Source organism: Dermacentor andersoni, chromosome 3 (genome assembly GCF_023375885.2).
Source record: "Dermacentor andersoni chromosome 3, qqDerAnde1_hic_scaffold, whole genome shotgun sequence".
In the NCBI taxonomy this organism is placed as follows: Eukaryota; Metazoa; Arthropoda; class Arachnida; order Ixodida; family Ixodidae; genus Dermacentor; species Dermacentor andersoni.
Genome location: NC_092816.1, coordinates 155,094,685 through 155,117,527, shown reverse-complemented (window position 1 = coordinate 155,117,527; position 22,843 = coordinate 155,094,685). Strand labels below are relative to the sequence as shown.

The 22,843-nt window shown below is 46.4% G+C and overlaps 1 protein-coding gene across 1 annotated transcript; it reads right to left on the bottom strand.

The window, feature by feature from the left end:
• Nucleotides 1–7,274: 7,274 nt before the first annotated feature.
• LOC126524242 (solute carrier family 22 member 7-like) lies at nucleotides 7,275–16,223 on the bottom strand. The gene is made up of 2 exons (XM_050172574.3): nucleotides 15,785–16,223; nucleotides 7,275–8,837 (listed from the first exon to the last, which is right to left on the bottom strand). The coding sequence occupies exons 1-2, from the start codon at nucleotides 16,133–16,135 to the stop codon at nucleotides 7,275–7,277; spliced, it is 1,914 nt and encodes a 637-aa protein (XP_050028531.1). The 5' UTR covers nucleotides 16,136–16,223.
• Nucleotides 16,224–22,843: the final 6,620 nt, after the last annotated feature.

Genomic DNA, 22,843 nt, shown 5'->3' with positions numbered 1-22,843 from the left:
AACTCAAGACTTCTATATAGCTTCTAGCAAACCACTTTCCCTTGATCGCCCTCTAAAAAGAGGGCGCACCGATGCAACGTTTCAATTCTTTTTGAAGAACAATCAAGAACACTTCCCTAAGTACCAAGTAATCCATAGTGAAGGCAACAAGAGCGTGCGTAAATTGTCCCCCTTCTTGGTGGCGAAATGCCTCGCAAACACTATAGGATCTGGCTACAAAGCTACAAAGATGTCGAATGGAGACCTGCTCCTTGAATTGAAGGATAAAACACAACACGATAAAATTAATGACTTGAAATGCATTGGCGATGTAGCAGTCACTGTGTCGGCACATCGAACCATGAACACGAGCCGTGGAGTAATCTCTGAAGACGACTTCTTAGACCTTAGTAACGAAGAGCTGCTTGAAGGTTTCCAGGACCAAAATGTGATCAAAGTAGAAAGAATCCTTATCCGCAGGAACAATGAACAACTTCCAACAAAGCACATAGTATTAACCTTTGGTACCAGTCTACTGCCTAGTACATTGGATGCAGGCTATATCAAAGTACGTGTTTGGCCGTACATCCCAAATCCTCGACGGTGCTTTAAGTGCCAGAGGTATGGGCATGGATCCCAGACATGCCGAGGAAGGCAGACTTGCGCAAAATGCAGCTCGAACGATCATCCATCAGACACTTGCGACTCATCTCCAGATTGCGTGAACTGTGATGGAAGCCATCCAGCCTACTCTAGAACATCCCCTAAATGGAAGAAAGAAAAAGAAATCATTGCATTAAAAGTCAAAGAAAATATAACATTTCACGAAGCAAGAAAACGTCTGTCCTATTTAGATCACACAAGCTTTTCCGAGGTGGCGCGACGGGGGGCAGCGTCACAAATCCCTCGGGAGTCTACCGCGGTCACTGATAGTGGCCCGGTAATCACTCCGCCTGCCCCCCTGGTGGCAGCAGCAAGTGCTGCTCCATCAACATCGAAGGTGGACCTGCCGACTCCGGTCCCGCAGGTCCCAAAGCTAATCCGAACTCCACGGCCTGGGACGCGAGTTTCAGTGCCTAGTTCACGATCCTCCAGCGCTTCAGAGAAGGTTATGGAGGTCGATCAGAAATCCTCGGAGTCATCGACGCCGAAAGATCAGCGCTCTCAAGAGTGCGCTAGAAGAGATAAAATACCTGTAACTGCTCAAAGAAAGGGACCGGTAACCTAAACGGTTACCGCCCTTGTATACACATCCATCTATCTTTACCACGTGCTCTTGAACACAGACAACAAAAATCTTCCTCAATATGGCTACACAAATAATTCAGTGGAATGCCAGGGGCCTATTTCGCAATCGAGATGACGTCAAAGATCTACTGGAGGAATATCAGCCACGACTGTTCTATGTTCAAGAAACACATTTAAAGTCTACACACCAGAACTTCTTAAAACAGTACATAATTTTCCGTAAAGATAGAAATAATGGCAATTCTTCTTCAGGTGGTGTGGCAATGATAGCCCAAAAGTCAGTTGCATGCCAGCATGTATCACTCCAAAGTTCATTTGAAACAGTGGCTGTTCGGGCTATATTGTTCGACCAACTTATAACTATTTGCTCTAAATATTTACCACCTGATGAAAGGTTTGACATTGCAGAATTTGAAAAGCTGATTGACCAGCTTCCCGAACCCTATATAATAATCGGAGACTTGAATGCTTATGCACACTTATGGCACACACAAACATCTATTGACTGCAAATGACCCACCGACGTGCACACGCTGCGGTGAGAACTTAACCGTCCTACATGTCCTCATTCAATGTCCCGAACTTCACCGAGAGTGAGTAGCTCATTTTAAGGAACTCTACACACACCATATACCACCCCATCCCTCGATGTTCTTACCAGAAGATGCACTTTTTAACTTTAAAAGAGTGCTTAATTATCTTGCACAAGCTAACTTACTAGATATCATCTCATTCCATGCTAACCATCAGATTGTGCCTCACAGGTGAAGTACAATCTGATGCACAAGAGTATGTCTGAGCTCTCTTGCACTTCTTGGGCGAGCAAGAATTGTACAGCAAGGGACTCGGTCAATCCGCAACAATTTACCATGTGTGCCTATAACCAATGCATTTAAGACATTATATTTCTCCTCATAATTTTAGAATTCATTCACTAGTATTTATAGATTTGTCTTACGTGTAGGCCTCTATACAGCCTCTATTTTAAGTCACAGCACCAAACCCACAATTTTACTAAACAAAAACACATGTCCTGGCGCTCTTTGGCCTTAGATGCCCTTGCGCCAATAAACTCGAATCATCATCATCATCACTTTTTCATGATTTTTATTTCAGGCACTCATGACTCCTGCGGGAAACAAACAGATAAACAAGCTAAGTAGTCTATTCTATCTGCAATGCGTGTCATGCCTCAACGACACACATTTATAATTTTCCGTCTAACGTATGGCGGAACTAATTATTGTATTTGTGAATAGATGCCCAGAAAAACCGTCGCAAATCGGCGACGTTCTGTTTTGTCGGAATAATGACACTTGTGATGGCATTTTTCTTTACTTCGAAGCTTACCCGCCGTGGCAGCTCTTGCTTTCCGTATTTGAGTACGAGGTCGGCTATTCGACTCCCGATCACGAAGGCTGAATATCATTGGGGCCAAAGTCTAAAGAACATTCCTCTACGGATTGAAGTGAAGTTTACACTCCACGATGCCGCAGTTAATCCGTAGCCATCCACAATAGCATCCAATAGTTCCACATTTCCTTTGCGAGAAGAAAGGCCATCAATAAAAGATTACAGGGCAAACTCTCTTGCGGGAATGGTCAGATACTTGGGCATTCCTTCCAGTGACTCGCCATGGAATCGTACGTCTCTGACGTATCCGAACGCGTCTAGTCGCGTGATGGCGACGCTTGCTCGCGTTTACTTATTTTTTGTTCTTATATAACTAATAATTTGATTATTATTATTAATTTTATCTAGGCTTAAGTAATCTTATTTACACCTAAATAATTCTGATTAGCCTCGATTATGTAATTTAGTCAATCAAAATTAGGTGCAATAATATTTAGAAACTACAATGAATATTGACTCAGCATCGTCATCATCAACCAATGCAGGAGGAAGGCCTCACCGTGCGATCTCTAATTACCCCCGTCTTGCGCCAAGCGATTCCGACTAGCGCCTGCGAATTCCTCAATTTCATCACCCCGCATATTCTTCTGCCGTGCTCGTCTGCGCTTGCTGTCTCTTGGCACCCAATTCTGTAACCCTAATGGTTCACCGGTTATCTAACCTGCGAATTACATGACCAGCCCAGCTCCATTTTATTTCTCCTAATGTCAATTAAAATATTGGCAATCCCTGTTTCCTCTCCGATTTCCTCTCTTCCTTCTTTAATTCCTTCTTGTTTCCTCTCCGAGTTCTTGAAAGCATGCAGTGAATAGCAACGGAGATACTTTATCTCCTTGTGTAACCGCTTTCTTTATAGGTATTTTCCTACTTTTCATGTGGAGAATGAAGGTAGCCGTGGAAAAACTGTAAATATTTTTGAAGGGGTTTACGTAAGCCTTCTGTACTCCTTCATAACGTAATGCCTCTATGGCTGCTGGTATCTCTACTGAATCAAAGGCCTTTTCGTAATCAATGAAAGCTATATAGAGAGGATGATTGTACTCCGCGGATTTCTCGATTTTCTGATTGATTACATGGATGCGATTCATTGTAGATTATCGCTTCCTGAAGGCAGCCTGTTCTCTTGGTTGACTGAATTCCACCGTTGCCCTGATTCTATTGGAAATTATCTTGGGTGAATATTTCGTACAATACAGGAAGTAAGTTATTCGGCCTATAATTGTTCAATTCTCTAACGTCTCCTTTTTTGAGGATTAGTATGATTTTGGCATTATTTCACTTTTCTGGGACTCGTCAAGTCGTGAGAGAATTCGTATAAAGAGCCGACAGCTTTACAAGCATGATCTATCCTCCGCCTATGATTAAATCGGCTGCTATTCCATCTTCTCCTGCCGCTTTTCCCCATTTCATGTCTTGCAAGGTCTTTCTAACCTCATCCCTAGGTATAGAAGGAGCCTCTGTAACCTACTTCGAATGGAGGTTTCGAGGTTGCTCTGGGTAATGTACAGATCGGCAGAATATGTTTCCGCTGCTTTTATTATATCTTCGAAGTTCCTGCTGATATTACCCTGCTTATCTTCCAGTGCACATATGATGGCTTGTTGTAGGCCAAGTTTTCTTATCACTTATGTCATGCTGCTTCCATTTCTTTACTGCTTCGTCAGTCTTTTCTACGTTATAACTTTGATAACTTCGAATACCTTCTATTTTCTTCTTGTTGATCAGTTATGACAGTTCCGCGCATTCTGTCAGAATTTTTTAGTTGGACACTTTCATTCTTTGGCTTTTCTTTCTTAAGTCCTTCGTTACTTGGGACACCTTACCAATGGTTGCCTTGGGGCGCTACTTCCCACTTCTGTTGCTGCTTCCGAAGCCAGCCTAGTTACGCTTTCATTCGTCACCTCTAGGTCAATTTCATCTCTGTGTTCTAAGGCTTCATATTTCCTTTCAAGTGCCATCCTGAATTTGTCTTCTTTTACTCTTAGTGCGACCAGGTCGGCCTGTTTCTTCTTGACCAATTTTACTCTTTCTCTCTTCAAACTGAGATGAAACCTAGACCTCACTAACCTATGATAACTGCACTTTACCCTACCTAAGAGCTCTACATCCTGGATTATGCTCGGATCAGCAGAAAGTATTAAATCAATATAATTTCTTGTTTCACCATTAGGACTTTTCCAGCTCCATTGTCTGTTGCTACGCTTCCTGAAGAAGATGTTAATTATTCACATGTTATCACTTTCCGTGAATTCTACCATGTCTCTTCTAGTGTTCCTACAATCGACGCCATATTTTGCAATTATTTGTTCACTAGCCAGCGTTTCCCCCACTTTAGCATTGAAGTCGCTCATTACTACAGTATGCTGAGTTTGCACTTTTCTCATTGCAACTTTAACATATAATAAAATTGATCTATTTCATCATGATAATGACTGGTTGTTGAAGGTTAGGCTTTTACTACCTTTATTCTATACGTCTTAAGTTTATTACGCTTACTGCTACTATCTCAGTGATGCTGTAGAATTCGTCAATGTTGCCCGCTATGTAGTTATGGCTTAGGAATCCTACGCCGTGCTCCCTATTATTCGGAAGTCCTCTATAGCCGAGGACCTGACCATTAGCCAACACTGCATAAACACCAGTTCTTCTAACCTCACTATGGCTATATCATCCCAAACAATGCCTAATAGTTCCTCAGAGTCCTGCTATGCTAGCATCACTCGACAGTGATTTATTAGGTATAAGTAATTACTTGCGTAATTAGGTTTAATTATTGAATTGTGGCTACGAGAGTACTGGCCTGCTTTATTTCTGCACCGAATCTATAGTAAGGCCGACTGTATGGTTTACTTGTTGCTGGAACTGTAGTGTCCCACTTTCTTTCTACGCTAACTGTATGGTATACGTACTTGTGTAAGCTGTAGTGATCAGCTTTCTTTCTGCGCTGACTGCATAGCATACTTGCCGTGGCAACAGGAGTGGCATGTTTTATTTCAGCATGGAGCGTACGGTATGTGAGACTATAATACATTTGTTGTGCCAGCTGTACTTCACTAACTCTATGATATAGTTATTTGTATAAACTTTAGTGTCTCTTTTCTTTCTCCGTGGTATAGTTACTTGTTGCGGCAACTGTACTCTCAGCTTTACATTTCCGTAGATATGCTTTCCTAAACTAAAACCAAATGAAATCTTTTTCGCTGCTGTCTTCTTTACACGAGCCTTAGTTTTTTTGTGTGGAAACATGGTAGCGTTACTTGTTGCACTTTATGGAGAGGCCCGATTTCTTTCTATGCCAACTCTAACTGTAGGTGTTCTATACTCATAGCTATACCTATCAGTATTCCCGCTTTTATAAACACCTTTCGTTAGCGCCTCGGTTCGTTAAAATATAGAAAATGAAACTAATTGGCGAATGAATTATTGGGAAAGTTTTAACACATATGTACAAACACAACGGATATGTTTGGCCATTCTTAGTTCTAGTACCAGATGCAGTTGACTCTAGCACTGATCATAGCTTCACCAAATCGACAACTCTACTCATTATTTCACTGATTTCATTAATTCACTGATTTATTTCCATCGGAACAATTTTGCATATCGGTGCAGACCTAGTTTCTAGAAATCAGCCTGAAAGCGACCGCATTACATAAGTATACTACTAATGGCCCGGCCGGGACGCGGCCTCTTTCATAGTCGCCTATATATAAAATGATTCCACCAAATCCTTCAATGAGGTAAGCAGGGGCCCTGTTGCGATGAATTATGAATGCCATGACCTGCACGCTCCCCCTTTACCGGCGATATACACGCCTCACAGTGGATGGCGCGATAACGTCTTACGACATTGATAAAGATCAGCCAACGAGCGATCGCACAAATTGTGTCCCTGAAAAGGCGGCAGTCCTGCTCGCCAACCCATTCGAGGTATCGGCATGCGTATTTCGGACTCTCGTGGCCGTCAAGGGCAACAAACGTGATCGATCTGGCACAAATGTCTGCTTTCGACCTGCGAGAACACTTGTTTGTGGTCGTACTGCGGGAACGTGTCTCCTAACAACGGCAAGTGTGGTCGGCAGGGGCGTCGTGCCTATTTTTACGGATGACCCCTTCTACGCTTGATCAGCGACACAATAGGAACCAAAAACGTTAGTTGCATGGCATACCCAAAGAAGTACACTTGCGCAAGTTTCAGTCAGAATGCTCCAGGCAGTTGCCAGGCTCTATGCCTTTTTGAGATAGAGACCGTAACACCGCATTCATGAGCAAATAGAGGGCGTGACTGCACGCAGGTGCGATTCCTCGAGGTCCTCGTGTACGCAGGAAAACGACGCGTTATATCAATTGCTGTTGGCGTAAGCATCACAGCACACTTCCGCGCGTGGGGTCCCATGGCTATGCCTTCAACAGCACAGGGCCGCAAAGGACAGTTCCATCGAAAGAGCAAAACTTTCACCAGAGCAATCAAAAACGCGGTGTCTGATGCAGTCGATGTACAATAAAACATTTGTAACGAAATTCACTAAAAGCAGAGTGTCATGATATGCATGGAAACACGAAACAAAACTAAATATACCATGCTGTTTGCAGCGAAAACAAAGGATGTAGCTAGGTAACAATAAAAGATGCGGTCACCGGGAAATGGGTCCTAGTGACGGTGGCGAGACGACCGTGCTGTTTGTTCCTTTCTTTTTCTGCTGCGAGCGTCTCACACTCTTGGACGAATAAAGGTACTTGTCACTTGTGCTAACCACTGCCATTGGGGACATCATCCCAGACGGTGTTAGCACTTCTGGTGACGTCACGTCGTGTGCTGGCTCGCGACGTCGTTTGTGGCGTTTGACCTTCTTGGCGACAGACTCCGTGCCCTGGGCCAAGGATGCCTTCAGCGCTTCCTTCCGTTGCTCATCGGTCAATGCGGCCGGCTCCAGTGTCGACGGCTGCATCTTCTTGTGGACAAATATTTCGGGCAGCCACTGGATCGCCATCCCGCTAGCGAACACGATCAGCGTCATGGTGATGTCGAACACTAGAGCATTGTTAGAAAACATCGAGTTCAGAAACGTGGCCAGCAGCGCGCCAGCCCGCCCGACCGAGTACGACACGCAAAGCCCTCTGCTTCGTATCGAGGTGGGGAACACTTCCGTCGTGTAGCCGTAGTTCACCGACATGGATACGGCGGCGCTGCTGTTGACCACGAGTCTCGTAAACACGGTCCAGGGCACGGTGATTTTCAATTGATGGAGTGCGGCCTGGAGGGCGCTGGACACGCAGAGCAACGCCAGCACCATGGACAGCGAAACTCGTTGGCCCCACTTAGTGATGCCTCGGTAGGCGGCGACGAGCAGCAGCACGTGTAGCGTGAATGCCAAGACCGCCCAATGGGCATCGAGCGCCGTCTCATGAAGGCCTGTTCCGTAGAAAGCAAAGCACACTCCGAACCAGGAAATGAGGACGGATACAGCGCGCCGGCTACGCGTGGATACGCTGGCCGAGCCGATGGTGCTCGTCGGGGGCGCCGTCTCTCGCTTCTCCAGCTGATGCCTGAGCGCCTTGAACGTTGTCCTGGCCTTGGCCAGGTCGATGCGGTTCTGCGCGGCAGCGTTCAGTATCACGAGCTCGGCTAGCCGAATTCTGTGCGTTTCAATGAGCCAGACCGGAGACTCGTCGATCATGACGCACCAGGCAACCGCCACCGCCGTGACCGTTGCGAGGAACGTGTGTGATAGCCACCAACGCGGGTTGGCCATCGACACGAGGGACATCAGCGGCATCGCCATCGCCGAACCGATGCTCGTAGCCAGGAGGCTGTAGAGAGCGCGATGTTCCTCGCCCGTCACCTCGTAAAGCACGATGAAAACCAGCAGATTGGTGGTGCTGGTCGTGGCGGCAACAAAAGACCGTGTCACAACGAACACGGCGAAAACCTGAGACGAACTGGCAGCAAGGCTCGCAAACAGCATCGTGAAGGCGCAGGCAAGGATAATGGGCCTGCGCCCCTGGCGGTCAGCCGCGATTCCTGCCAGTGGAACGAACACCATGGGGGCCATCATGTATGTGGACTCCGACAGCGCGTAGAGCCAGTGGCGGCTACACACCAGGTCCCAGGCGCTTACGATGCTGTCTTCCTGTCGGTCACCGGCGTAATCCCACTGGTTGCAAGACACTACTCTTCGTTCTTCGCCGTTTTCTCCCTTCGAATAAAACGAAAAATGCATAAATCACTCATTTCATCGAGTACGCCAACGCCGCGACGGCACCAACTAGCACACGCCAATAATAGCTTATGTCGCACCCGGAATAAGACGAGCTCGTTTTCATGTTAGCAGTGAACTCAGAGGCAAGAAGCTGAACATGATGAACTCGTTGTGCCATGCTTACTCATAAAACGTTATAGTGTTTGGAAATTAAGCTGCTTCGTTTTAATGCGCTTGCACTCATAGGCTATTTTAGGCTATCTATCTATCTATCTATCTATCTATCTATCTATCTATCTATCTATCTATCTATCTATCTATCTATCTATCTATCTATCTATCTATCTATCTATCTATCTATCTATCTATCTATCTATCTATCTATCTATCTATCTATCTATCTATCTATCTATCTATTCATCCGTCCATCAATTTATTCATCCGTCCAGCTGTCTGTGTGTGTGTGTGTGTGTCTGTCTGTCTGTCTGTCTGTGTGTGCGTGTGCGTGTGCGTGTGCGTGTGCGTGCGCGTGCGCGTGTGCGTGTGCGTGCGTGTGCGTGTGCGTGTGCGTGTGCGTGTGCGTGTGTGTGTGTGTGTGTGTGTGTGTGTGTGTAACCGTTGTCGCGCCTACCTGGGTCCTAAGGTGGTCTGTGGTGGTCGAATGGCTTACGCATCGGGCTCCTGTGTTCAGGTAACAGGGTTCGACAACAACCATAGAACCAACTTGGACCACTGAGAAGGTGCCAATGTGTGCAACGGTGCCGCTTTTGGACGAGCCTCTTTCACGCCGGCATCGGTCACTGCAGATGCGCGACTGTGTAGGATGTGCCAATTGCTCTGTGCTACTCTTCGATGAATCTCTTTAATGCCAACTTGGGTCACTAGTTATGTGCGAATACGTATGTGCCGCTCTTACATAAGCACCTTTGACGCCAACTTGGGAAACTAGGTACGGGAATGTGGCGTTCTGCACTGGATCGCTTAAATTTAGCCGATGCTGATTGCAGTTTTACCCACGTCACAAAATTTCGTCAAGGAGGGCAACCCAGTGGATTAGCAGGCTGCGCCACGAACGCATTGGGCATGTGCCGCTCTTCAACGAACCTCTCGCCCACTCTGGTGACTGAGTACGCGCCCTAGGGTGTGCCGCAAGCAACGGAACGATTCTCAGGGTTCGCGGGCATCTGCGCACCAAGCTCTTCGTCACGGGGGCCACGAGCGGAATTCTCAGCAGTGCCTCCAGATGGCGAACCTTGTACAGAAGGAAGCGCGAGAGACGAGCCGCCCTGTTGGATGACGTCTTTCTCAGCGTTCGCCCGCAATGGCGTGCCATGAATTTCGGAGGCCACGCTCAGGCTTCGCGGCGACGGCGTCAGATGGCGCCGAGTGTTTATAGGGAATGACAGAGGAGGAATTCCGCTGCAGTCCATACCTCGTTCATAACTAGTTTCGACGGTTGTAATGTGTTGTGTCACTATATCTATTCAATGGCAAATGCATGACCGTCGACAATCATCGTGGAATGGGCGCTACCTATTATTTTTTTTTAGCTTTAGCTAAACGGCCTGACCTATATTTTTAAATGGCAGATATAAGAACACACTGTCGCTCTAGAGTCAGCAAAAGCATTTCAACTTTTGCGATCTTCCTAGAAATATACTTGAAGGACACTGTCATATTTTGTACCCCAAAAATTCATTGCGGATTTCGAAGCGCAATATTTAGATGACAAGATAACAATGTTTACATGACGAACTTTGCGAATACTACAGGATACCTACGCCTGGGCGTGCGTATCCAACACTGGTTCCAAAGGCATTGTTCCCACAGAAATGAGCTAGCTTCGTTCAAGCGCCAATGAGGAAACGGCAATGGGTGCTGTTTGTCGCAGTGCCCATGGGCCTCACGCGACGCATCAAATCGATGTTTTCGTGACCTACTGTCGTCGCATTAAAAAGAAATTAGAATGAGCATGTGACATTACCGATGGCCCTAAAGAAGTAAGCCATCGTGGGCAAAGGAAAGTCATGGATAATCAACAGTGTCAAGCAAAGAAAAACGTCTTTGACCTTGTTTCTAAGCGCACATATGTGACCCCAATTTACTACACGGCTGTGTTAGTCCCATGCATAGCTCCACTCATAAGCCTGCAGATTTATTTCCACAGACAGTGCCTGTGAAAGTGTATGCTTAAACACGTTTTTTCTTAATGTAGATTATGTACCACGCTCATTTTATCGCACTTTTCTGTGCACAAGAAAACCAGCCAAGATACATGCAAGCTGACACACAAGGAAACATCTCGTCCCGTCCAATTTATCAAGGTCCCAATTTCTTATTCTAGAGGTAGTCACGATTGTTTACCTGACGTAACTGTAACACTCCCATGAGTGGCGATGTTTCGAATACTTTTTTATTCGAGCAATAGTTTACAAATACCGGGGAAGAAATTTAGCAAAGGTGGCTTATATTTACCTGACGCACCCCCTTAAAGCAATATATATATGGAGCCTTATTTTGAAGCCATTTACGTCAATATCACACCTAAACGTTTGACTGACACCAACCCTACCTTAAAACCCAATGAAAAATGACCGAAACATCCATGACCCGCGGATTTTACCGTTATCTAAAATTTATTGATGCACTTCAAATTCCGAAATGTAAGTATCGTCGCCCCACTGCGCCTCGGCTCTCACGCTTTCGCCAAACCCTCCTCCTTCGCTCTCCTCCTCGCGTCCTTCATCCCCCGCTGCGCTCAGCGTTCGCTCTTTCTTCCTTTGCTGTGCTCGTTTGCTCGTCGACGCCGACGCCCATGCTCGCTACAGTAACGGGTGCCTAAGAGCGGTGCTAAAAAAACAACTTTCCGCGGGCAGGAGCCCGGTCCAAACTCTCTACATTAAGCCTTCGTTGGTCCAGATGTTGGCCTTTCGGTTTCGGTTCTCGTTGATTTCGCCGTTCAAGTTTTATATAGCTGCTCATGGTAAACATCCCTACAGCAGTTTTCGCATGCTACCCAAGGAATATTCAGATGGCTTTTTTTTTAGATACTCTTGGGGTAGCTGTGCCCACAACACGTTTAGCGTGGCGAGGAATCTGTGCCTCTTTCTTTACGGGCATTAAAAAATTGTCGTAAATCGCCTCTCTTAGAATGGATACTAGTTTTGCTCGAAGAGACCGACATTGCTTGCACAAAAAAGTCGAAAGGCATACTTGACTAATTAACAAATTTCCTCTAACTGTTAACGAACAACTTCAGAGCACATACTGCAATTTTTCAATTCCAGCGAGTGAGTTATCGAGCGACGTTCAATTGGAGAGATACTTGAAACTGGCAATACTTTTTAGGTTACCGTCGTCCAACTAGCCGCAAATGTGTACTGTTCTTTCACTTACGTTGTAAATGAATGCTTCTTAATAGATTTTAGCTCCATAATAAACATAACAGCAAGGCATGTCGTCTCACAAATAAGGAACACATATGCATAAACTGGCGTCGTTCTCAAACTTCGTTCCAAGTTGATATACGACTTGTGAACTAGATTTCGTAAATTGCAACATCGCTAAGAAAGACCGTCTTTAATAACTAATCATAGATGAAGTTGTGCGACGACAGGATTCGAGGCGAGGACCCCGAACAGCTCGATCCTCTAACCAAGGGGTTTTATAATTGGGGTCCGCTAAAGCCAAGCCCGCAAAACATAAAAATACAAAAAGTAAATAAAGAATCGTATATTCGAATTCAATTGGAAGAATGAATATTGTAAATTGTGCGAATGATCGGTTGGATACAAATATTGGAATCAAATCGAATATGTTCCAGGCTGTGCGCGAGCAAACGCAGTCCTTTGGTTCTATCTAATCTAAGAATATTGTGGCGATATTGTACTTTATTCTGTGATAATTTCGTGCTGCCGGCTAAATTTCGCTTGGAAAGCTTACTTACCCTCTAAACGGTACAACCGTGAACAAAGCTAGCGCCTGGGGCTTGTGGACAGCGAGGATGCCTTTTTTTTTTCTCGTCTTTCTTCTTTCTTTTTTTTTATCAGCACCACCTCCGATTCTCACTTTACTGCTTCATAGCCCGTGCGATGAGTGACGACTGGCACAGGATCAAATAGCTCCGTGTTTACGGGCATTTGATGCGGTATTTAAAGCGCAAGTTGATGAGAACAGCTACTAAGAATTGATAAATTTTCCAAGCTAACATGATCTAAATGCCTAACGTTTCGATGTAATGGCTTAGTTGTCTATAGTTTGAGAAGATTGAAATTTCAGTTGCAAATTTCCAACTTATCAAATTAACCTAACTTGCTACCCAATATTTCATTGAATATTTAAAGCTAAACTATGCGTATTCGAAAACCTTGGTCTAAATATTTCTTTAATTGCACAATTTTTGGAGGCCAGTTTAGCCTTGACTCATTCCCAGTTCTGGGAGCTGCTCTCACAACTGCGGCGGCAACGCGCACAAGATAAAAATAAAGATAATAATAAAAGACGTTACAATGTGTGTTGCTAATTTCGTTCGTCGAAAAGAAAATAGTGCTTTGGTACCCCCTCCCCCACTATTTCACTGCAGGGGGCCCCTATCACTTCCACCAGCCCACAAGGGGTTCCTGACACAAGTATGGCCAAGAACCACTGGTCTAACAATTAGGGCATGGTTCAAGCCAGAGCGTCGAGACGTTGGCGCGTTTTGTTGCGATGGCAATTATACAGACACTCCCGGCGCATTGTTGCTGTGGTTGTCGCTGTCGGCGTCGGCGTCAGCGTGATGATCCGTATAAAGTGCAAGCGCGATAAAATCGTCGACGCGCACCGTATTTGCGAGTAAAAGCGTGTCACGGTGGGCCGGCGATAGTGACTGAATCTCGCGCATGCAAGGGAGGAAAGCGGAGAGTAAGCGCGCCGTCTTCCATCTCATGCAAGGCTCCGGAGGAAGGGGAAGGAGGGGAGGTAGCACGAGGTTCATTTAGCTCGCTCCTGCTGCCGTGCGTCCTCATTCCAGTGTTTAGACAGCGAGTTTCTGGTCATCGAGCGAGATGTGTGCATGTTTGATTGTCCGCGCGTGACACCATGCTTGTTAAGTTTGTTAATATACGTATGTTCCGAAGTTGATGCCGCCGCCGAAAATACTATCCTTACTTCGTATAGCTGTCAACTTAGGTGCGGTCGCAATCGATGTTTCTGCTTTCGGACGAAGCTGCAACTTTTTTTTATCATTCAACGCCATTTTTCTCTGTTATCAATTATTATACATAAAAATACGGATTCCTTTAGTTCTAAAACCTTTTCGGAAGAACATTACTCGCAATGAGTATATGATCTCCCTTCGAGTCAGAATCTGAACACCATATTTGCTGAAAGATGTCTAGGCGTGTTCCTGTGCCTATCGCACAGACTGGTGCACAGAAGGAGTTGCAGGCTGACAGCTCGGGTTATACAACTTTGCTTGCTGGAGCCAATTCTACCACAGCCTACGCAGCCTATGAAGACCACCCAGACCATGTCGGCTTGTTCTACAGTTTTTTCGCACGTTGCAGCCGGAGTACGCTGTCTAGAAGGACAGCCGCCGGTGCGTGAGTTCCGCAGCGAAGCATCGCGTCCCTCAAATAGCAAGAACATCCGTCCGCTTGTTGTCAGAACACCGGTGCAGTAGATCCAGTGAAACGCTAATCACAACGAAGCAAGGTGGGCTCGCATGTACGCGCAAAGTGATCTCCGTTAGTTCAGGTGCAGAAACAATGTGCTGGCGCGTGTGCGGCGGAAGCTGCAGCTGAACGAAGGAGGCGCCCAGAGGTGGCGTTAGGGAACACGAGGATAAGTGACAACGTCGACAAGAACCTGCTCTTGCAAAGCGCGATATGGACGCACGCATCGTGTCCAAAGTGAGCCCGCCGCAGTACGGGAACGCGACGTCAACACAAAGCAACAACGCCGACGAGACCCTGCAGTTCTCACCGATGCTGCTCGCGGTCATCGAGTTTGCTTTGTTCAGGTGTCCTCAAGTGCCACAATACGGGCGTTTATTTAGTAAGCATACGTCTGCTGCAATTCAGAATGCTACTACAGATACGAACCCTACACTTCGTGTAATATTCGAAGATGCTGCTATCTCATTCATTGCTTCGTCCTTATGGCGAAACTGGGATTGTTTATTTAAATGGAAAACAATGATAAAAATAAACTCTATACAATTTGCTGAACAGGCCCAAGAGCGTTTAAAATTACATATACGATGCACGCTCAAACAACGAAGTTTGAGCTTTTCCACAGTTCTGCTTTCCATAAAAGCGTCAAAAAAGTCCGTGAGCAGGTACCCATCCCTATGTCATAGTATCTCTAAAGGAGACGTCGCCCGGTCATCCACATTACCATCTGGTGAGGAGGGATACCGGCACTATGGAAGTCCGTAGGGTGATAGCATTCATTCGCACATTCCAGAACATTAACTTTTTTTGTAATTTCATAGGAACACCAACAAATTGCTTCGAAACTTACAGGTTAATAATTACTAGGAAGGAACGTGTGGTCAGTCAAAGCTGTTGAACGCGAAATTCATGGCATTGCATGAATTCGGGTCATTTCCGTCTTTCGGCTTCGAACGAGTCTGACTTTGCAAATGGATTAGTTTAAACAAAATATAGCGCCATTAATGCAAACAGTTTGCCGTGGGTATGCCTGTATGCGCAGTTCTATTGCCTTCCACGTCTAATAACATTGCTGCTACATTTGGGCAACAGGAAATAAAGGGCAGTAAACTGACATGACGGGCCGAGACGAAGATCACGCAAATCTACGTATTAAACAACCTTCCCACGTCAGCTGAAAGATGTCACAGCGCCAGGTCTCCGTCTGCTCTATAAGCTATTCTGTTCTTAACCGTCAACGTGTGGGGTCATACACGCGTTCGAAATAAGAAGTAAGAATCGAACGCTCACCGGAACCGGTGGGTCGTATACGGTGCAGTCGCTGAGGCTGCCGTCGGCCAAGACGGGTATGGCCACGTTTTTCCACTCCTGGACGGGCACGTGCAGAAATTCGTCGGGAGGGCGACACCAGTGCTGCACGGGACGACCGATGAGTCGGTACGCGAACGCGTGCAGCAGAAGCACCGTCAGGCAAAGCACGGCGCAGAGCAGCACCCTCCTCTGGAACTTGCCGTGACCCAGAATGACGTAGACGTTCTCCTGGATGATGGGCCGCGTGTCCGAGGAAGACACGAAGCCATCCAGGATGCTCAGCGGCGGCGACGCTACCTGATCTGAGCCTGCATTGGCTCCCGATTCCATGGCGCTGTTTATCGGCGAAGCGAGAAGGGGCGTTGCTGTTGGTACGAGAGGCGCAAGCCGGCAGTGACCTGGGCGCGGCCGTGTGGGGAGGCGACGGCAGCGCAGTCGCGAGAAATGCCGTCGCTGGTCTAACCACCGCCGAAATTGGTGGTGGTGGAGGAATGGGATGCCGTCAACCCACGTTATGACGGGTGGGAGCGTCCCTGTTTTTCGGGTCGAGCGATACTGCTGCAAGGACTCGAACAGCTGCGGACAGTTCACTATAGCTTCTTCTTTATAGCTCGTGAATGCGTGCGCACGGTGAACGCGCTACGGAGCGCAGCCCAACCTTCGTCGTTGCCTTCAAAAATGGAGCAACAGAATAGTTTTGTTTTTAGGTTTTTTTCTCAGAGCATAGTGAGGGGAGATGCTTGCGACTTTAAACAAGCGCAAACGATTTTAGACCCTAAAAAAAATTGGTAGTGGCTTAGCTCGGCTATGCCAGGATATACGTAGCGAAAGCTAAGGCATAGCATGGTTAGCCTTGGTTAATTTTGATTGCAAGTCCAGGTTAGTCTGGTTGTCTAGCTATGTTGCGGCGTTTAGCCAGTCGTTCAGCGCTTGGTTCGTCTGTTTCCTGGGCAATTCGCTTCCTCTTCCTTTCGTTCGGATGTCGATTCCAGGCCTCCTCCTGCTTATCAGAAATGTCGCCATCGATACTGCCACCTCAACTGTGGTTGCGGCGCACGCGATCTCTCCTTTTCAATCCTCCGACATATTATCAGGCATGCGACGCAGCAGGCGAGAGAGCGGCGGCGAGCGCAACGACGAGGAACGCGGTGTGACGTCATACCAAACGCCGGGTGCGGAAAGGCGCGGCGCTGCGCACCGGCAGAACACCTGTTGCTCGGTGCTACTAGTGGCGCATGCGCAGTAGTGGCTAGGGAGCGAGAGAAAGAGAAATATCCGCGGTGAGGCGCGCCTTGTGACGTCACGTGCCTCCTCGAAGCACCTCCACGGCGAAATCGCACAGTTCGCGGCCAGTAAAGCTTTCGCTATAAAAAGACAGAGAGATTAAGTGGGCGCATCGTGTTGTGTGCCACGGGTTGCCCGACTAGGACGTTCGCTTCGCTGTTTGCTAGCTGTTTTCTTCTACCGCATCCCCGTTTCGCCGGTTTCACGACCAGCCAAGTGTAAAGCGGAAACGAACGTCCATCACATTGGAACGGAAGGCAGAGGCATTGGAGTCAGGCCGTGTGTTTGGAATGCCGAAGATTCCCTTGCTCTTTCATTAAAATGGCATTGCCTGCGGGGTCGTACAGGCGTTTCGCGGACGTAAAGTCGCCTTCCATGAATGTTTGAAGTTGCGCATCCCATTAGGACATATTGCAGTAAAAAGCAATAATGGATAAAACTATGTAATGGATGTCACTGATTTCGGCTTCCCGTTCAGCTTTGTTATAGCGAGGTGTTACTGTACATGCGAACCGAGAAATTGTTCTTGTCGGCAACGTCTGCGCCGATTTTGGTGAAATTTGTTGAATGTAAACGTAGCTGTGAAAGCCTAGCGATTGTATCAAATTATAATTGACGCGCTGGAACATACACACACGCACACGCGTGCAAGCAGTAGACACCCGCTCCTCTCAAACACACGCACGGAGGCACAAGCACGCACACAGGCATGGACAAATACATGGATAAACGCACAAAAAAATTGCGAACGCACATATACAGGCAAACACGCCCAAACAAACTCGTGCGCGCGCACTTACGCAGCCACTTTATCAAATGAAAATGAACGCACACACACACACACACACACAAATACACACGCGCAATTGATCACGTAATCACGCACCTACGCGTACGCTCATGCAAGAACAGGAACGCACACAAACGCATGCACGCAAGCAGGCACAAAACGCGCACACGGACGCACAAAGAAACACGCACGCATCCACATATTCACAAGTACAAACACACAAACAAACTAGCATGCGCATAACAAGCTTATACGCGCCTACACTGTGGAGGCCCATACTGCTATCGAGTGACGTGGAAGGGGACACTCGACGTGCCTTCTCAGCGCAGCACGAGCAACGCGTGACAGCGATAATCTTTCACTTGATTTTTCACACACTCAGTTTGCAGAAGAGTCAGGTTAAACAAGCAATCCAGTTTTCTTCACGCTTTCTTTTCCTTTTTCCTTCTTTTTTATGCACCGGGAGATAACGCAAAATCTCACCTGTATCTTTTTTTTTTCTTCAAATAGGGTTATTTTAATACGAAACCTTCTTAGTATAGGATACCGGTTGGTAGGAGGAGTGCTATTGTGCGTTTTACACGGCACCCATGGTAATTTCACAAATGATGCAGTGCCAGGAGGGATCGGTTGGGCTTCGTTGAAGTCAGAGAAGCGTCTAGGAATATTAGTTTTGAAGGTAGACTAAGGAACGTCAATGAAAATAAATGGCCGGCTAAAGTGCACAAATAGTTGCAACCCGAAAGCGTGGACGCGGAATGAAGGGGACGGTCAAGGAAGTTGGCATTGAAGGACAGGTTAATTGATAGTGTAAATAAACAACCAGGATTCCCAAAAAAGAAAGTCAGATAATAAGAGACGCCAAATTGGGTGCAAATCACTGAAACAGAAAAGCGCACGAAGATTCAAAAATACAGCAAGGAGAAAATCAGGAGAACAAATATGTTTGATAATACAAAGAGCTGTTATTTCAGGCTCAAGCTGACTGCGTGAGCAGAATAACATACCGGATCAAATATGCCTCACAGGGTGACTCATGTGTGTGCCGCATAAAAAAAAAAAAAAACCTTTGGCAGGGTGCGCGCAGGGCGCGGGCGGTCGAAAAGTTTCGTTTTCGCCCGACTCTGCGCCGACCACGCTTTCGCGTTTCATCAGTTTCGTTATCGCGTAGTGCTGTGCTGGTTTCCCTGGCTCGCGAAACTCGCACAAACGGCAAGTAGCAGAGAATTTAACTTCCATGTCATGTAACGGGGAGCACGAACGGTCTACGCCCTTTGACGAAAAAGCAGCTACAGCGGCGAGACTTGACCCGCGGAGCCGCCGTCTGTCAGGCACCGTTTCACTCACCGAGAGCAGCAATGGGTGGTGAAGGCGTTTACAACGCCACCACTCCCCCGGTTGGGTGGCGGGAGACATGAATTTCGAAAAAGGCATTTTGACCCCTCGGATGCAATTTTCTCGTAAGATAACTCATTTCTTGGCACGGAACAAACGTTACGAGGTCTCTGTAGCCGCATTCAAAAAGTCCACGTCGACTTATTATGTGCGTTTAGTGTCCCTTTAAGGCAGTGGTACCCATAGGGAGTCTCCACCTATGGTGGAGACTCCCTATGGTGTGAGACTCCCTAAGAAAAGGTGTGAGTAGTAAAGTAAAAGACGATTGAATTATTAGTGGAAGAACAGCGCGCTAGAAATTGATAGAACTGGAGTCATTGCAAGCGTAAGTAATGGTACAGTATAATGCAGTGGCGTAGCCAGAAACTTCCTTCGGAGGGCTAACGTTCCAGCTGATCCTCCTTCTTGCAGAATTTGTCGAAGCATCAAATGCGTGAATAATAACTGCATTGACATTGCCAAAGATGCTGCAAACGAATTATTTAACGCTACGCAATGTCAAAACAAGTAAAATATGTATTTTCACATTAAAGAATATGCTCCTATGTCTCAAAAAAAATTTCCCGAAATAACTGATATCAATGCTTCCATGTTTCTCTCTATTCAATAAGTAAAAAAAAAAAAAAAAACATCACGCGAACTTTAGAACTATATCAGTTTGAAACCGGCAATGCAGTGCATGCCGCTGCTTTCAAAAATGTAAAGGCCACGAAATGAACAAGTTTAGGGCAAATATTTTAACGAAACTTTGTCATTCAAGAACCTTGTTTCCCATTTTCTACATATGCAACGGCCAGAGAAAAATCTTACTGACGCTGTCCTTTGTTCAATGCTGTCAATCGTCGTGTAGTGTAATTACCCCCATGTTATAGTCGCAACATAGAGCGCATATAAAAAGCCGTTCTGCGAAATACACGAGGGCGAGTCAAATGAAAGTGAGCCAGTGCGAATATATGAGAAACGGAGTACCTTATTTAAAAGTAGTCTCCATGAGAATTTACACATTTGTCCCACTGACTAAGGAGTCGCGTGCTTCCCGTTTCATAAACCTCATTGGGTTAGTGCTTCAAAAAGTTGGTAATTGACTCCTTCACGTCATCGTCCGACACGAATCTGGTTCCCTTGAGCCGTTTTTTCAATTGCCCCAAAATGTGGAAGTGGCAAGGTCACAGGTCTCGACAGTATCGCGGATGTTGCAGCGTTTCGAACTTGAACTTTGCCAGTTTGACGCCAATCCAGTTTGACGCCAAGATGACGCCAATCGTCAATTTTCCACCTCGTTTGTTCTCGGTAGCGACACGCAGCCGATCCGGCGTTTCACAATTTCAGAAACGATTGATAGCCTCTCCAGGGTTAGTAAATTCGATGAATAATGGTCCCAGACAATCGGAAAAAAAAGTCAACAACACCTTTCCGGCATAAATTACGGCCTTTGCTTTCTCCGTGGCTGGTGCATTCAAATGTTTCCACTGTAAGCTTCGCCGTCGGTTTTCAGGCTCGTAGTAGCGGCACCATGATTCGCCATCGGTCACAACTGCCGACAAAAAGTCGTCCCCCTCATTCTGCTACCGGATTAGATGAGTCAAGACAGCGCCGAACCTCTGTCTGTCTTCTGGCGGTGGTTCAAAATCTTGGGCATCCATTGCGCACACAAGAGCCGATAACCGAGATGTTCAGGGATTATGGTGTTGCCCGAACCGTGACTGATGTTCACACACCCTACAAATTCATCGATGCTTATCCTCTGTTCTTCTCTAATCAGCTCATCAGCCTTTGCAATTGTGTTGGGGGTGATTGAGTGGTGGGTTTGGTACGTGGCCCGGTCTTGGATTGTCTTTGCAACTTTCATGTCTTTTTTTGAACCGTTTGCTCCAACGCTTCACAGTGTCCAATCAAATGCAATGTTCAACGTACACGGTGGCCATACGCAGACTAATTCGTTTTGGGGAAACACCTTTAGCTGTCAAAAACCTCACGACACCACGCTGTTAACATTTAGAGTGTCCAGTATGTCACGCAACCAGGTTCAACACAGTGTATGAGACCATTAAAGAACATTTATTCTCACACCTGCATGTCACTTGTAAATGAGAGATGCCTGTGTGCTACGCGCATGCTTCGTAGATAACGAAAACAACCGTTATTTCTCCGGGTTGGATGGCTCACTTTCATTTGACTCGCACTCGTACATTAGAAATGCGAAGATACAATGGCATATACAAATGCGAAGATACAGCTTGATAAAGGGCAAAAACTGTCACAGGAAACAAAGTTCACTGCACGTAGACACGAAACCGCGCAACAAGATATTTAAATAGACGTATAAGTCTCCAATAAATCTACGCATCCAAGAAAAAGTCACTATATATAAGGCGCCAGACAAGGCAAATTAACATGTTGCGAAACAACAGATTCCGAGGTAACAGCCCCTGTTCCCTCTACTCCCCCTGTTCAATTGCGCGCGACTGGAGGCGTTGCGCTTCCTCCCGGCGTTTCTCTCTTGAGCGCACAATATTGAGCCACCATCGTCGGCTCACCTATGCCGCCTCCACCCACCTACGCTTTCACATACACATACAACACGCGGCGCGTGGTCACAGTGTTATCGCCCTTGGACTTTATACGGGACATGAGGGCGATGGCAGTATAGTGCCTGGAGTGTCCATATAATTGCGGCCCTAATAATATAATAAGAGTACCTTGCAACTGAAGCGTCGCGTGGCGCATTACTTTCCGCAAAAGAAGGAGTAGTAACCAAATAGAACTTTCACCATGCGACAATTTGCTGCCCCGCAACACTGTTTTTTCTCCTTTTGAGGGGCGAGGTCGCGGAAATGAAAAAAAAAAACGCGAAGGAAACCATGTTGGCCACAATCGAATGTCTATTTCGGGGACCTAATGTGGCTGCCGAAAGAATGCCGAAAGAAAACGTGAGACGCTTGGTCCACTAAGAACCATACGCATACTTCTCGGTATCCTACACCGGCGTGACAAAGTTTTCCAGAGACGTTGCGCTTTACCGAACGCGTTGCAATCCGTCGAGTCCACGTAGCAGTGTTACCAGGTCTTCGGAAGAAAAAGTAGCCGAGAAAGTCCAAAAAGTAGCCAAAAAAGTCGCCAAATTGCGGCAAAAGCTTTATTTGGAAGCCAAAAATCTAGCCACGGTGCGACAAACGAGCATTTGCCCATTCCTAACGCGAAAATAAAGAAAAGGAGAGAAAGATCTGTAGTTTCCTGCTGAGCCGAGGACAAACAAAAATAACAGAACAACACAGTAGTTATCACATAATATTGTATCGTAATTTAACATAATGTCTCACCAACTGATGTTCTTTGATAATTTCTGCTGTACACTTGCGGTGCTTTCTCATAGCCGAACTGGTTTCGCCAGTTGCAGTAGAATAAACTTGCTGAACGCGGTCCTTGCACAGATGGTTATATTAACGCTATGCCACTATGACTTCATTTTAACGTTCCCCGTGCGAACTTCATGACGTCACACACTTTTTCCGTTCCCTGGTACGCAGTCGCATAGTCAGATAGACATTGGCACCTGCGGTGTCATGGTT

Excerpts from the sequence above, each read along its gene's own strand:
- LOC126524242 (XM_050172574.3), bottom strand. The coding sequence starts at position 16,135 with ATGGAATCGGGAGCCAATGCAGGCTCAGATCAGGTAGCGTCGCCGCCG. Across the intron at positions 8,838-15,784 it reads TATACGACCCACCGGTTCCG|GGAGAAAACGGCGAAGAACG; the intron begins GTGAGCGTTCGA and ends TTTTATTCGAAG.